General features: G+C 51.3%; 1 protein-coding gene across 3 annotated transcripts in view; it reads right to left on the minus strand.

Annotated features, from left to right (window-relative positions):
• BTC (betacellulin) overlaps positions 1-16,918 on the minus strand; it is a 37,037-nt gene that overhangs the window by 5,168 nt on the left and 14,951 nt on the right. For 2 of the 3 annotated variants that reach the window (XM_075929367.2, XM_075929366.2), the window contains exons 2-3: positions 12,748-12,843; positions 4,279-4,396 (exon numbers count right to left, since the gene is read on the minus strand). In XM_075929367.2, coding sequence (XP_075785482.1) covers positions 4,279-4,396; positions 12,748-12,843 — 214 coding nt within the window. Of the gene's footprint in view, positions 1-4,278; positions 4,397-12,747; positions 12,844-14,037; positions 14,075-16,918 lie in introns of those variants that run through there. The other variant, XM_075929365.2, reaches the window with a different exon arrangement.

A 16,918-nucleotide genomic window follows, 5' to 3' on the forward strand; every position in this document is an offset into this window, starting at 1 on the left:
GGCGCGGCGGGGTAGCCAGTGCATTCTGGGAAAGAGACTGCCTAGGCCAAACCCTGCACAGATTTCAGCCGGCGCTCGGATGTCTCAGGGTTAGCTGCAGCGTTTGCAGGGGGGTGCCGAGTTACACAGGGCTTGGAACAGGCGGCGTCACTTCCCCCTCCCCCGTGTGAAACGGCACAACTGCCAAAAAAAAAAAAATCAATCACACTTGGCCTTTAAAAGCTTGTTTGCAGCAGAACTGGATGGCCGGATAATCGCATTAGCTGACTGGTGAGCCGGCCACTGCAAGCTCCGTCCCCGCCGCCCCGACGACGTGCTAGCAAAAAGCGGCATGACTGGAACTCACAGGAAACGCCTCCCCAGCGCTCCGGGGAAGCCAGTTCCACGCGTCTGGTCAAAGGGGCGAATGAAACCACGGCAGGTCAGGAGAGAATGCGCACAGCACGACGGGGGAGGCGCCCAGGACTAAAATCTTAATCCCGCGTCTCTTTGCTTTGCCCGTTAGGCCCTGTGGGATCAATCCACTGTAATGCCTGCGAGGGACCGGCGAAAGGAGGAGCTGGCATCTCGGGGTTGAAGAAAGCGCTGGGCCCCGCGAGCCCTGCCCCGCTGTCCCTGCGGCCAATGCCAGGCCTGGAGGGAGGAGGAAAGGATGGAGCCAGGCTCAGTTTGATGCTGGCTAGCGAGGAGGCCGAAGCCCCGTTCGGCAGCCCAAGGACACGAGCCAGACCCTGTCCGCTTGGCAACAAGCCAGCCCCCACGCCTCTAGGAAAAGGGGGATCCTACCGAGCACCAATTAATGGGAATCGGGGGCTCTTGGGGCCACACCCCAGCCTTAAGGACTGAGCACAGTCCTGGGCCAGGAGCACAGGAAACAGAGGTACACCCCCCCGACACTCTTTTTCCACTTGCCTACTCTTTTTCCACTTGACCTAGCCACTAGGCCACACAGTCTCCAGCCACACATCCCTCCATCAATTGCAACGCACCCTCCGCACAGCGGCCATCCGCGGCAAGTGGGTATGAAAGGGCCTGTCTACAAAAGGGTTAGGACCAGAGTCGCTGAAGCACCGTAGGCCCCCTTCTTTTTCCTTTTGAACCAGCGCTGCAGCCAACAGGGTAGCGATGTTGGGGCACTATAAACACCTCCCTGCCTCCCCTGGGGCTTGCTTCCTTCCCCCTCCGCCCCACTTGCTCACTGAAAGCCATCAGGCAGGGAACGCTGCTGGGTGTCCACACGGCCCGCCAGGAATCACAGGGCGCCACGCAAAGCCGCCTCTGCCTTTCCCCTGAGCCCCGACCGGGCGAGAGGACCCCAGCGGTATAAATACCTGCGGCCCATCTCCCACCGTGTGTACTGGCGGGGCTGCAGGAGCAACAGCGTGAAAAGTCAGACACACTCAGACAATAGGCGCGCCTGACCCCTGGGGAGGGAGTCTATTTCTGCACCCTGCCCAGGGCAGAGCCGATGGCGAACACTGTATCAATGCACAGTTGCCCAAACAGGCCACAAACCGCCGGCAGAGGTTTTGCACGTTGTTCGGGTGGATTAGGGGAAAGAGCATGATCTGACGCTCACTTATTCCCTGAGCCACGAGAGACCCCTATGTGAAGCAGGCAGCCGTCATTCCAACAGCCATTCCAGGCCAGAAAGGTGTGAATGGCTCAGAGGCCAAAAGCTGCGGGTCCCATACACCTCGAACCTGCATTCATGATCTGGAGGCAAACGTTTACCCAACCTTGCATCCCACCTTCTCCAGCTACCTTTGCAGCTGGACCAAACCAGGGAGAGGGGCAAAGAGCAGGAAGAACAGCGATCTTTGCTCCTACCCTCAATCATTCATGGGGCAGCCTGTTGCCAGTGTATGAAGCCACATCTCCACCATGCCATTAACTCCGCTGTCACTATAACTACATCGCTTGTGCAGGGGCATTTTGTTCCTGTGTCAGCAACAAACATCCGCACCAGGAGTATTTGCATCGCTGTACTGCCAGCAAGGGAGGACTCCTGAATGCCAGTAACAGTCGACACAAACAACGCTGCGTCCACGCAGACAGTGCGGACCTGGTCTCTGAGCCCAGCATAGAGAGGGAGTTCGAAAGGCAGCACAGTGGGTGCGTCGGTGGGAAGAAAACTGAAGCATAGGCACTTCCATAGTTAGGTTAACGTAAGCTGCCTTGCATCAACCTAGCTCTGTAGTGAAGAGCTGGCCTCGGTGAGTACACGGACAAGTGAGGGAAGCACACTTTTTAGACCCCCCTTCAGCCAGGTGCTTGAAGCACAAGTTGTCTCATTGAGTCCCTGGAAAGTTGTCTCACATCCTGAAGGCTAACTCCATGTATTTGCTATCTTGCTCCGAGAGGAAGTCCTGGATAACGGCAGCTCAGTTGGGACAGTGGAAAAACCTTTGCCCCGCCCCCCCCACTTCCCAAAATCATCAGGGCTAACGATCACTTTCCACAGACTAAGACTGGTTCACTTCCTTGCTCCACAAAGACTCCTGCGGACGATGGAGAAATATATAGGCGCTAGAGAACATGAAGCACTCACTCTGCGGCACTGGGGTCAGACAAGTACTTAACGCCATGTCTACATTTCACGGACGAGAGACCCTGCCACAATCCATCTCCCGGAGTTCGATTTAGCAGGTCTAACTAAGACTCACTAAAACAAACTCAGAGGGTGCCCCACCATGGGTAGCCCGTACTTCTGCGAGAAGTAAGGGAAGCCAATGGAAGCATTTGCTCCCGTCGGCCTCCCACGGTGGGGACAGCGGGGAAACTTGAAAAGGTATGTTGATTCCAGCTATGTAATTAGCATAGCTGGAATTACATATCTAAATTCGACCTTCCCTTTTAGCGTGGGCCTGGCCTAAGACATCAGTTTTGAAGGCTGCTTTTATTTCTGTGTTAGATGGAAGCCTAGATTAGAGAGACAGTCACAAGCTTCTTGTGGATCAGTATTGAATAACGGGATTATTTACTGAGACTTTAACCAGCAAGTAAGACCAGTTGGGTGTGGGAGGCCCTGGAGGTTTTTCACCTTCCTCTGTAGCATGGGGCTACAGATCACAGCTGGAGGATTCTCTGCATCTTGGGGTCTTCAAACTATTTGAAGGCTTCAATATCTGAGATATAGGTGAGAGGGTTATTCTAGGAGGGGGTAGGTGAGATTCTGTGGCCTGCATTGTGCAGGGGGTCAGACTAGATGATCATAATGGTCCCTTCTGACCTTAAAGTCTATGAGTCTCGCGGAGACCTAACTAATAGAACTGGAGCATTATGGGCCACGTTTTCAAGCAGGAAGTGGCTATGAAATAAGGAGGGCACAGTTTGAAGAGTGCAATGTACAGTGTTTCCACCCCATTCCCATCCAATTTTCAACATGCAAAAAACACACTATAAAAATATAGGTTTGTTGGCTAAGCTGGATAATTCTCTCCAGCTAATTCCTGCAAGTGGAGAAATATATTACGCTGTGCGCTCACACTGGATGAAGGACAAAATCATGATTGACATAAAAGACACACAAGATACCCGGCCACATGTTTGACCACTCCAATTCAGACCCAGCTGAGTCAGCAGCCCGTCCCAGCAGAGACCGGAATGGTGGCTTTACTGGAAAAAGGCCGGGAAGCGGCACGCGGCCACGATTTGATCGGAATTTCACAGCAGCATAACTAGAACAGCAGGGGACGGATCAAACCCTTCAGGCTGCTCATGCGTGCAGTTTTGCCCCTTTGCCAGGCTGCTTTCGGAACCCGATCCTGCTGCTAACGAAGGCAACAAGAGCTTTGTCATGCAGTGCAACACGAGCAAGATCAGGCCCTTTATGAATATTTCTGATCTCTATTTCAAAGTTGGTTAACTCTGGGACTGACCCGTATTCGCAGTGCCCGGGAGAGACAACCAGTCACGCTTGCTGTTTACATTTTCAATGCCAATTCCAGTTTCACATAAGGCCATTTCTCACTGTCACCCGTGTGTGTCTGTTTTACTGAAAAACCAAAACCCTGTTTGACATAGAAGCTTTCAGCCAACCTGGGAACGGTTCCAACCTTGAACCAGAGTCAAGATTTTTGTATTCTCACATTTCGGTCGGAGCGTCTGCGTCACCCGTTCAAAAAGCTTCTGACACTTCGGAACAACCCTCAGGGCAGAGAAAGCAGGTGAGGGCTGCATGGACCAAATTAGTTAGGAGCCGATCGCTAAATATTTCCATCGTGTCAAGCCAGCGCAATTTATGTCCTTTCCCCTGGATTTGGAAGTTGGACTTACATGCAAGATGGGGTCTCTTCTGCTGTGACGTAGCGACATTTCCCTTTCACACAATAATGCTTGTACTCCTCCGGGCACTTGGAAAAATGGCTTCTCATCCGAAATTGGGTGATATTGTCTACAAAAAACAAGAGCACTTTTTCAAGAGGACACAAAACCAGGTTTAAGCTACAGGCAACCAACCTCACTGCCAGGCACCTTCCAAAACGCTTCCAGTCTGTGTTATTTAGGTGGACAAAAACCTTGGCTGTTTCTCTCAGATATCCCTATCCTAAAACAACCAACCAACACCACAAAAACCACAAACACAAAAAACAAAAGGTAAAATTCCAAGGGAGCCACATTGTCAAACCACAACCTGATAGCGGCAAGAGGATTAAAAGCCAAAATAGTTGAGCTTGAAGCATTGGCAACTGAACAGGGACTCAATAGAGCAGGCATTATGGGAACATGGTGGAATGACACAAATCAATAGGACACAATACCTGGCAACGGGAAAGATTAGTCAGAGATAGAGGAGCAGCTAAGTTGCTGAAGGATTCCATAAAATCTACAGGAGGGAAATTGACTGCACAGTAAAAGGTATATGGCCGCAAACCTCACATGACAGAAATATACATATGCTAGCAGATCTCCAGATCAGGAAAGACCAATGGGTGGCTTCTACTTCTCATAAAGACCCCAGTAGGGCAAAGATTGCCAAAGTTATTTCTCAACACCGATAAGGAGGGCTTCTCGGTACAGCTCATTCTCGAGCGTGCAAAAGAGGTGGCTGTTATCGACGGAGTCCTAAGTAACACAGGACTGGGTTCAATTATTTATTATATATTATTTAATAAGTCACCGTGGCTGGGCCATTAAGCAATAGTGATGGCCACATAACTATGTTCTAGATCTCTCGGGGGGAATCAAAGAGTCAGTCAGAAACCCCAAGGTGAAAAGGGAGGAAAGGAATTAAAATCTTAGGACAGAGGCTACTCACAGGGCCATGAATGAATCGCGGCAGAAATTCACGGCCCTGAAGAAACAGACCTAGCTATGGCGGAACAAAGAGATGCTAAAATTATGACGGCTCAGAGGGAAACGGAAGAACGTTTCTGGGACACTGCTAGGTCTCTACTTAGCTGAAAACAATGTCTCCTAGGGTAATACCAGGCCAAACAAACATTGCATCTTCATGGCCTATCCCCATGCTATTCACCATCTCAAAACACCTGACTCCCAAGTCACTACAGTTCAAGTCCCAAGTCGAGTCTTAATTTAAAAAGTGTCAAGTCACTTTTGTACAAGACATCAATATCGGCATTTACGGACAATTTTTTCACCAAGTCAATGTAACAAAATTAGCAAGTCTCAAGGTGAGTCTCAAGTCACAATGACCCCGAGTCGAGTCTCAAGTCGAGTCACCTAGGCAACTTCAGTCGGACTCGAGTTCAAGTCATGGGACTCGAGTCAACAACTCTGGTTAGAGGTATCTGTGCGAGCTAGGGATTGTAGTCTAGCTCCGTGACAGAAGGATACAGCTTCCTCCAGGAACGGAAATCAGCAGGGGGAATTGCTACCAGTTTTCAGACAGGTAGGAATGGTGTCCCTTGTCTCTGTTTGCCAGAAGCCAGGAATGGGTGACGGGAGGGATCATGGGATGGTTCCCTCTTCTGTCCACCCCCTCTGGGGCTCCTGGCATTGGCCACTGTCGGAAGATGGGATACTGGGCTAGACAGACCGTTGGTCTGACCCAGCCTGGCCGTTCTGAGGTAAACGCCTCCACTGGAGTGCAGAACTGCATATGCTGGTTCAGGCAGAGTTCAAGGGGCCCAACAGGCGAGGACTGGCTTTTGCTATAAAGCAGCAGACAGACCTGACTCAGAGACCTCTTAGGACTAACAGTGAGAGCACGGCCCTACTGGAAAGGTTGGGAAGGACTGGAACGTGCATGCGCCTCCAAAGGAAAAACGGCTGACACCCGAGAAGCTTAGCAAGCGTACCCACTGTTTTCTGGGGTGCGACGTTGTCTCTGGCTGTTTTTGTCCTACGCAGACTGTGCTCTGTGAAAGATGGCAGGTCACTGGCAACCCTGGCATACACCCAGGCCAGCAGAACTGCGTGTGCTAGATTGAGTCAGACCTGCTTGGGGAGAGGGCCCAGCTTAGTGAATGACAGGGGGTGCCACCCTAAAACCACCATCTGGAGGGAGATGGGAATCCTGCCACGCTGGTAAGGCAGGTGCCAGCTCTTGCCAAGCCCGTAGGCATTAGCTGAGCACTAACAAATTCAAAGCCGGAAAGCGGACCAGCTCACCTACATGATAACATCGCCCAGGATAGGCGTGAGATTTTAAGGATGGGTATAGACTATCAAGGGCTTTACGTTGATCTTCCCTGGGCAGAGCTCTGAAGTGTTGCAAGCTCCGAGTCCGAGTAGTTCCAGTGCTGTCAGCGTCTATTTCGGCCTCTTTAGCTGTTGCTTAGTTCCTTTACGGGAAGCTCTTCCGCCTGAGGCGCTTACTGGTTTGGCCTTGTTACGGTTACGCCGATTGATCTCAGAAAGCATCCAGGAGGAATGGAACGTCCAGGCCTTTTCTCAGTCACTGCGGTAGTGAAGATAACAGCACTACTCCATCGCCTAATATTCCTGCTGGTCCCTGGCCACGGTACTTACCGAATAAGAAGTCTCGTCTCATCAGCCAAGCGAGCTACTGTGTAAATCCTCCGTCTACCAGGACAAGCCCCTCTCTGTGACTTTTTTTTTCGGGAGGGGGAGGGGGGGGTCAACAAAAAAATCCCTGGTGTTCCTCAAAAAAATGTTTTTGGTGTTTTGGTGTTCCTCAGTCTTAAAAAGTTTAAGAAACACTGAACTAAAGCAACCTTACCGGCAATCACCTCCGCCCCCTAGCTGGGATCAGGATGCTAGTGACGTAGCAGAACAGACACTAAGCTCTCCTCCACCCAAGAAGCTATCGTCACAAGGGTGAAGAGTTAATTCTAGTACAAAAGAATAATTAGTTTGGAGTGTCGCCTTACTGGGCTGATACTAGGCGATATTCTTACATGCACAACTCCAACACCCCAGGGGATTATGTTCTTAACAGCCTGGATAGCTCAACCTAATCACTCTCTTCCCGGTTTGCAAGAGAGGGACCCTAGTCCAAGAGACTGTATCCCAGCAGAACAGCACAGCAGCTAACCTAGTGCGCCCTACTGAGGTTTTTGGTGGATTCTATCTGCCCAGATCATACATTATAAACATCTGCCAATGACACCGTCACTGCAGAGCATTTTGAAATTCTGACATTTCATCCTTCTCTCACCAGCCCATAATCAGTAAGAATTTGGCTGACAGGAGGTATACAAAAATCAAGGCAGAAGAGTTAGTATTTTCAAGGCATATATTTAACATTTGCAATATCAATCAATACCACATTTGAATAAAAGGGGTATAAAAAGGAGGGGATTGGAGGGATTAACCTCAATCTTCATTTGAAACACTGCCCCCTACTTTTAATGGGAAAACACTGTCAAATATTACACACACATTCCAAATTTAATCATTCTAACACTACCTTAAAGCAAATACTTCATGCAAGCCGCATCTTCACTAAATGGAAGACTGACGCTGCTGGGATCGATCTTCTGGAGTTCAATTTAGCGAGTCTAGTTAAGGTCCAGGCCAAAATCGGAAGTTACTTTATCACAGCCTAAGAGCGCCTGGCCAGCTAGCTGTCCTGGTGCAACGTCCCAGGGTCGCACTGCGGTATCACCGGTATCCATTTCAACTCTCTCGGACTGGGGGTTCCGTGACTGCTGAAAACGTTACGCACTGTTCAAGTTCATGGCACAAGAGTCGGGCAAGTTCATCAGCGTCATCTAGTAATCTCCAAGGGCTGCTCGTTTGCAACCCTCCTCCATTTGTTGTGCAAGGACATTGTGGACTTCCTCATGCATGCTGGCCATATCTCTTCTCTGCTGATGACCACAGCGTGTGGAGGAGGGGCAGGGGGGCTCCCTGGAAGTGGGGGATGGGCATGCACTGGCTGCTGGCCCCACCCCTGGGGACTAGAGAACAGTTAAGTAACCGATAAGAATTCATGCTGTTGGTCGACTGTTCTATTACCCACTATCTAACATCCCCACTATGAAGATGACTTCTTCTGAAATATGTCTAGTTGACAACTCCATCAGCAGCTGCTTCTTCAGGTTACAGTTAGCCTTGGACACCCAGATGTCACCAGAGGCAGTGAACACTGACAATGGCACTGAGGGAGTGCCTGAGAGAAAAATATTCTTGGGGTTAACCTCCCATGAACTTGCTTGTAGGCCTAGCACTCTTGAATACATAACATTAGTGTCAAAGAACTTTGTGGGACCACCCTCTACATACTGCTTCGTCCCTGCCAGCCTCTCTACTATCAGTAGTATCGTGTCATAGAATCCGGCAGACCAGATACATTCAAACTTTGGCATTTAGCAAATTCCTGTTGTCACAAGCGTCGCTCTGCTATTAGGTTTAAGGAGCCCATGCATTGCTCTACCTTCTCACCAATGACTTCTGTATTCACGGCACCCGCAATAACCTTAGGCTTCATTTCTTCTTCGTGGCTCTTCTGCATAGTGTGTGGTTTTCACGTTCGTGTCTCTAGCCGTTCCGTATGGGAGGAGAAAATTTTCATGAGTGAATATGGAAGACTGTTAAGTGACCATGTTCTGAGTACAAAAATATACCTTTTGTCTAACTTTGAGTGCTAATACACCTGTCTTTTCCCTAAGTATAAAGACACAGACAACACACATGTACCCCCTAGCTAATTATGTTCCATGACAAAATATTAGGGAAGTTTTCATTAAAAAGGATTGAAATTCAATTAAAGTGGTTTTGCTCTCACCTGCCTAATGAATCAGGAAGAGGTGGCAATAAGCATTCATATCTCAAAATGCTCAACGTGATGTCAGCAGGCAGTGACTTTGAATTTAGGGTCTTGAAATTCAGAATTCTCTCACGCCCAAACTTGCATTTGACAGCTGATCTCAAATACATCACCACCACGAGATCATAGCTATCAATGACATCAGGAAGGGCCGATGGGGGTATTTTAAACCACTTGGTGTTTAAAGGAGCGAGTTTGTCTTGTCAGAAGCAGCTGATTGAAGCTGCTCTCATTTTAAGTTGTAATACCAGCCTACAAAACAGCGGCCACCTGTCTGGGAAACCCAGAAAGAGGGAAAAGTAGCTGATCTTGCGACAACGCGGCAAAACAGGTGTCTAAAGTGGGAACCCCACACTGCCAGGGGAAAACATTCTAGCGTGGGCATGGCAAAGCAGCTGGAAATCAGTTCCTAAAATCATCCCATGACAGGCAACGCAGCGCCTTTCCCCAGCTCATTAAGCCTCCCATTATCAATGCATTCCGTACTGTCAGAGTTTCCTGGCATGGGCATTCACCGGTTTTATGGCTGCCATGAATCTAACTTACCTCTCCAACATAGTGCCACTCTCAGTGGGTAGGACTTCTTTAAAGGCCACTCTAAATCCTTCCTACATGTCCCCAGTGAAGATAAGTGTGGCCCATTAACAACGGGACGTGTGCATGCGGCATTAGGATCTCTCTCTTCACCGTGTAATGCTGCAACTGGAGGGATTTTCAGAAGCACGTATTCCTGAGCTGATTCTGCTCTCACTGAAGTCAACTCCGCATCACGAGTTTGGTGTGTCCTGCCCCATCCAGAGTGGAGGGCGGATATTTATGTTCCCCGTGGTCCCACCCTCACATCTGAGATGCCACGGCCCATTGGCCAAAGCCTGACTAGTCTCTGCCTTTAGGGCCACGTGGCCCAATGCCAGGATCAGCTGCAGCGGCCCTTGCCTTCAGAGCAGCGAGGCCTAGAGTCACTCACCATTCACCCACCCTTTAGGCCCCACCCTAGAGTCTTAATGGCAGAGGGTGGCCCACCACCAGGTCAGCAGGGAATTCAACCGTAACACGCTGACTGAATCGTGTGGGAGGTGCCACTCACTCGCCTTCTCTGGGTTACTTCCTAAACCTGTATCCTGAGGCTGTTGGGGTCATGGGACTCCACAAAGCAAATGCTCCAGGCCTTTCTGGGCGGTAGGCCCCATGGGCTGGCAGAGCTTCCCTGCCATGGTATGAGTGGTTCTTCAGCAGGAGCCTCCGTCTCAGGTCCGAGCATCCGCCCTGCCTGAGCTAAGTTACCACCTTTTATAGCCGCTCCCCCATTGGAGCATGCCCAGTAGGGCCTTCGGAGGCGTGGCCTCCTCAGCCCAAAGAGCAGGATTAACCCTCTCCATACCAGTGCAGGGCTGGTGCACCCCATCACACTCCCCTAGACTATGACAACAGCAAAGTGAAGCCGAAGCAGCTTTTGAAAACCCCATCTTTATATTTGTGCAAAATACAAATGGGGGTTTAAATATTACTGTTGCTGTTTATAGTTTCATTTCGGTAGAAACCTAATTTTTGCTGCAACTATGCTGTTTGTGCTAGTGGCTGAGACTTTGTCCTCTTGCTGCCACAGAAGCGTGGCCTGTACACATCCCAGTTCCTGCCATCAGCCAGGAGGGGAGTCAGTGACGCCCCCTTCTAATCCGGCATCTCTGTATCAGGCAAAGCAAAGTTAACAAGATCTTCAAACAGCGCCACTGCTGCACGGGGGAGATCTTGGGTGATTTCATGCAGGTGCTTTGTTCCATACAGGTGGGGAGCAAGGGCACAAAACTGAGCCTAAAGAAAAGAAGTGATTCCCTGTTATCAAGCTGTACCAGTTTGACTTCATCCGGGGAGAAAAGTAGCTTTTGACAAGGTGGCAAGAAGACACCAAAATAAACTGATTTTGCCTGGCTTAAATTTTTTTCACATACAAAAATCACACACACACACACACACACACACACACACACACACACACACACACACACACAGTACCTCTCTAGTCCAGAACTCTCTGGTCCGGCAACATCCGTGGTCTGTCACAATTTTAGTTAGCCAGATGTCCACTTGTCATGGGTGTGGCCAAGTTTCCGGCAGGCCCATAAAGTTTGTTTACAGCCCCCCAGTCCTGGCTCTCAGTGTTCTGTGCTGTTCGTTAGCTCTAATTTACCCCTAAATGTCTCTAAGAGCCTGGCAAGCAGTGGCAGTGCTGGTAATGCTGCTAGACAATATTGACCTCCCGTGGTCCGGCAAATTCTCTAGTTCAGAACCTATGAGGTCCCAAGAGTGCCAGATTAGAGAGGTTCCCCACAGGAGTTTCTCTCCATTCTCCTGCTCTTTTCGAAGCACAATGCTACTAACCACATGCTCACAAGAAATGCGCCTGCATGTCAGGGAAGCAAGAGACCCGTGTTTGAGCAACGGCAATTCTCATACTTCAAGACCATCCTGGCTCGGGTGTATAAATCACATTGGAGTCAATGGGGCCCACATGTGCATATCAGAAGGCTAAAAAAACTGGGATGAAGGATATGCAGAAAGCGTAAGAAAGTGTCATCACACGGCAGTCATGGTTAACCAGCTCGGGGGACAGATTCCCTTCCTAGATACTACGAGCTGCATCCAGATGAGCAAAGCCAAAATGCAGCTACTGCTTGAACCTCTCTTGTCCGGCACCCATGGGATCCGACTGGTTCCGAACCAGAGAGTTTGCCAGACCATGGGAGGTCAATATTGTCTTGCAGCATTACCAACACTTCCACTGCTTAGAGGACATTTAAGGGTAAATTAGAGCTAAACAACAGCCCAGAACATGGAGAGCCAGGACAGGTGGCTGTAACAAACTTTATGGGACAGTGGTAAACTTGGCTACACCCATGATAAGTCGACATCCCGCTCACTAAAACCATGCTGGACAACGGCTGTTTCTAGACCAGAGAGTGCCAAACTAGAGAGGTTCAACCTATACTGCGCAACACTCGGAGAAGGCTGGAGACCCCAGTGGCACATTCCATAACCAGCACCTCACGTCAGCTCAGGGACGTGGTTTTGAGTTCTCCCTCCCTCGATGCAGCAACAAAACAGACTGACCGCAAGGGAGTCTAGCAGGACGATGGCCAGCGTGGCACACGGGCCAGGCTATCAGAGACAGGACAATTAGTTCTCGGGGGGGGGGGGGGGGAGAGAAACGGTTTGTACAACGGAATCCAGACCATTTGCCGCATCACCAGCTGTATTTCAGGAGCCGTACGCAGAGCTGCAATGTCTCCAAGGCAGACAACAAGGGGCTCGTTCACATCATCTTTCCTTTCCCGATCACAAAGACAACGTTATTAAAATCCAGTTGCAGACGCAGTAATAGCTGTTGGGGGCCTGCCTGTCTGCCCCAGAAATCAGCCCATAATGGACACTGGCCCTGACTGTTTGCAACACCTGGCCAGAAAGCACCGCCGAGACCTATCCCGACTGTACCTCTTCAACTCAGCGGTATGTTTTTAACCAATCGGCATCTTGTCATAACTCAGCGTTACCTGTACAGTTCTCCGGAGAGCTGCATAGGAACCCCTTTGCGCCGTAGTCAGCAGTCCCGTTCCAGCTGGCACCCACACAGCTGAAAACTGCTAGGCCTGCAATTAACACAAAAATAGGTTACCCCAGAGTCTTCAAAGGGCTCCGATTGCTCTGGGTAGGTGCAGGGTGCATCCTACCCTCTGGGAACTGGAAACCCACGAGCAACCCTCTCCTAACTCACATGTATTTCTAATTGATGTCAGTGAGGAATTTCACCGACAGATCAAGAGCGACAGAGGGGAGCCAAGTTAGTATGTAACTGGAAAAACTTAAAAAACTACTAACAGTCCTCATAGACTTTAAGGTCAGAAGGGACCATTATGATCATCTAGTCTGACCCCCTGCACAGTGCAGGCCACAGAATCTCACCCACCCCTCCCAGAATAATCCTCTCACCTAGATCTCAGATATTGAAGTCCTGCAGCACCTTAGAGACTAACACAACACGTAGATGGTATCATGAGCTCGCATGCAGGGCTGGCCCAAGCCATTTTGGTGCCCCGGACCCCAGGCGTGCGGCACCACCCCCAGGGCACACGGCCCCACCTCTGGGCACATGCATGGGCCCGCCCCCAAGACATGTGGCCCCGCCTCCAGGCGCACGACGCATGCATGGGCCCGCCCCCCGGGGCGCGTGGGCGGACACACGGTACATGCACTGCCCAGTCGGCCCAGCCACCGCCAACGGCGTGCAGTCCGGGGCTGCCTGGGGCAGGCTGCGCCTGGCCGTGCAGGGCCCTGCGGCCGCAGGGGGAAGGCCGCTGCTGGCAGGTGCTGCGGGGGTTAACACGGCACCCACCCTGGGCAGCCGCTGCAGCCCACCGGGAGCCAGGTGCCCCCTCATAGGTTGGCACGCTGGGCAGCTGCCCGGCTAGTCCACCCCTGCTTGCGTGGACACGACCCATTTCAGTGCCTTTGAAGACTCCAGCCCCAGGTGACTCCTTGCCCATCGCTGGCTACCCTTATGCACCGTGGCACGCCACTGTTTAAAGAGTCAATAGGCGCCATCACGGATCTATTTCCCACGTTACTTAGCAAGAGCGTCACACCTACAGCATTGGCGTTAGAAGCGGGAGATCCGTCGGATGAACGGCATGCCCCTGGAAACGCACAATTGAGTACCCAGCTAGTTAACACATCACCTATTGCGCGTACGTGCCTTGCCGTGTTTTCTGCCTGGCTTGCTGTGCTCCGGCACTGATCCAAGATAATTGCAGGGGAAGGGCTAAAGAAACAATTCTTTTCCTTACTTGAAGCCTGCCATAATAGCATCTGAGGGCCCAGGGAGGAAGGGGGGGACTGACGAGTTACACCTGTTCCAAGAAGAGACGGCTCCCTCCCCTTCCTCGGCGCCGTGTCCTCGGAGCGCGGTCTCGGCTGGGCACGAATGGTCGGGGGGGAGGGGAGGGGAGGGGAGGGGAGGGGAGCCCGTCTGCCAGCCAGCGTGTGGTGCAGAGGGCAGGGTTGCTGCTCTGCAGGTGGCTGTGTGTGTATGCCAGTCGCCCTGGGAACAGACCGCACCCTCCCCAGGCATGCCTCTCCTGAATGAGCACGCTCCAGTGGCACGAGAGAGAGGCAGTGGCTGGTGGAAGCAGGAGGCTGCTCCGAGCACATGTAGCTACTCTAAACCTCCACACCCACAGCCAGAGCAATGCAGGCTGGGGCTCACTTGCCGAGGCTGCTTCTCGGCCGGTGGGAAGCCTGTGGTAGCTTCTGCCCGCGTCCTCCTCCCCCGCCTCCCTGTGGGCTGGGGCGGAGGAAGAGGTGGGTGGATCCGCATGGCAGATTCCAGCTCCTCACCGCCCCGCCTGCCTCCAGCTCACTGGCACACACAACCCAGCGCCCTGCAGGCCACGCAAGTTGCTGGCACAGCTCCCCGATCCCCTACAGACACGGGCGACGCTCAAGACACGGGGGCAGAACCATCCCCTCACTGGTGCCCTTTAAAAAAATACACGTAGATACTGAGACATGGACCTGGCATTGCCTGGGGCAGCAGGGACCACGCAGCCTGCCCAGGCCTGGGTAGAAGCCAGCGGCCCAGGGTGGGCGGTAGCCATGCAGGCCATCTACCTGGTAGTAGGGATGATCCTGTTTAATTGGTTAGCCAGGCCCGTCGCGGACAGAGGCTGCTCAGGCCGGGCTGGAGTGCTTCTGCCTGCGACAGTCTCCACGGGGCTGGAGCTGTCCTCTGCCCACGGGGAGCTGCTCCAGCCCCCATCGGTTAACTGGAACAGATCAGCATCACCCTTTAAGGTTAAGGGTGATGCTTATCAGTTAAGCTTTCACATCCCTGCTGGTGTCTCCCCTGGGCCAGCCCTGGAGCGCTTACTGCCCCCCGGTGGTCATTTGTGAGTATAGCTGTCCGTGCTCTTACAGCCTTCCCTTTCCATTTTATGAGAACCAATCCCATTCCAGGCACATCCCATTGTCCTGGCACAAACAAACCCTGACCTGGCTTTAAGTCAGGAGAAGAGGAAGCTGCCTACCAAATTTGGTGGCCCTCGCTCTTGCTGCTTAGGAGGAGCTCTTCAGCACCGACAGACACACAAACTCTCTAAAATAAATGGTGATTGAGTGAGTAAATCTGCCAACAAAAAACACTAAGGCAGGGTAACTGGGAGAACGAAAGAATTTAGACTCTTGGGCTACGTCTGCACTGGCAGCTTCTTGCACAAGGACTCTTTTGTGGAAGAGTTCTTGTGCAAAAACTCTTCCACAAGAGAGCGTCTACACTGCCATGTGCTTTTGCACAAGAGATATGCTTTTGCACAAGAGCATCCATGGCAGTGTAGACGCTCTCTTCTGCACTAAAGCTCTGATGGCCATTTTAACCATTGGGGCTTCTTGCGCAAGAAATTCATGTTGCCTGTCTACACTGCCCTCTTCTGGAAGAGCTCTTGCGCAAGAGGGCTTATTCCTTGTGGGGAGAGGAATAACTCTTCCGGAAGAAGCCCTGGTTTACAACGCTATACTGTAAACTTACTTCTGGAAGAACCCTCGTGCCGTGCAGACAGTCGGCAAGTTTTTGCAGAAGAACGGCTGTTCTTCCGCAAGAAGCTGCCAGTGTAGACGTAGCCCTAGCGTACAGCATGTGAGGTTCAGCGCTAAGCAACAGCAGGACCTGAAGCATCTTGGACACACGATCCTGCACATGGCAAGCCCCATGAGCAACCTGCGGCCCTACAAAGCCAAGTCATTAGAGATCTTGCATGCCTACTTTAAGGCACCTTTGATTGACCTGATTTTCAAAGGGGCAGCACTTAGAAATTTCTGAATAACCCAGCTCTTCTCAAGGCCCTTCCAATAGGGTCTCTAAAATTGAAGGCAGCCAGAATTGTTAGCCGCTTCTCAAAAATCTTGGTTTAAACGTCTAACAGGACTCCAATTCAGGAAAATAAAGCCATGTGAACCTGTAATTGTAACCGGGCAGAACGCTCGTCTCTCCTGAATTGTTAATACAGCAGCAATCCCGTTCCAACCGACAGGTCACAGATCTACCCCCAAAGGGTCAAATATAGAGCCAGTCCGCTCTCAGGGAGCCTTTCCCACCCAATCTATCCCAAGGCAGTGCTGCTGTAAAGCTACTGCTTGCAGCCTGACTTCATTGTCAGTTCCATGCCTAGGGCACAGCCCTGCACATGCCAAGCCCCCTGACTAACCTGGCTAGGATGAGAACATTTCCTTGCTCCTGCAACGGTCAGCAGAGAGAATCATAGAACACTAGAACTGGAAGGGACCTCGAGAGGGCATCAAGTCCAGTCTCCTGCCCTCACAGCAGGACCAAGCACCATCTAGAGCACCCCTGGTAGGTGTCTGTCTAACCTGCTCTTAAATATCTCCACTGACGGAGATTCCACAACCTCCCTGGGCAATTTATTCCAGTGTTTAACCACCCTGACAGTTAGGAAGTTTTTCCTAATGTCCAACCGAAACCTCCCTTGCTGTACGCTTCTTGTCCTATCCTCAAAGGCCAAGGAGAACAATTCCCTCCCCTCCTCCCCGCCCCCCCCCATGACACCCTTTTAGATACATGAAAACCGCTATCACGTCCTTAAAAAAAGGAATAAGGGATCTTCCGGAAAAGGCTTTATTTTCCAAAAGATCCCCGTCTAGACTGGAGCTTTTTTC

The sequence above is a fragment of the Pelodiscus sinensis genome, chromosome 4 (assembly GCF_052426305.1).
Source record: "Pelodiscus sinensis isolate ZL-2025 chromosome 4, ASM5242630v1, whole genome shotgun sequence".
Classification (NCBI taxonomy): Eukaryota; Metazoa; Chordata; order Testudines; family Trionychidae; genus Pelodiscus; species Pelodiscus sinensis.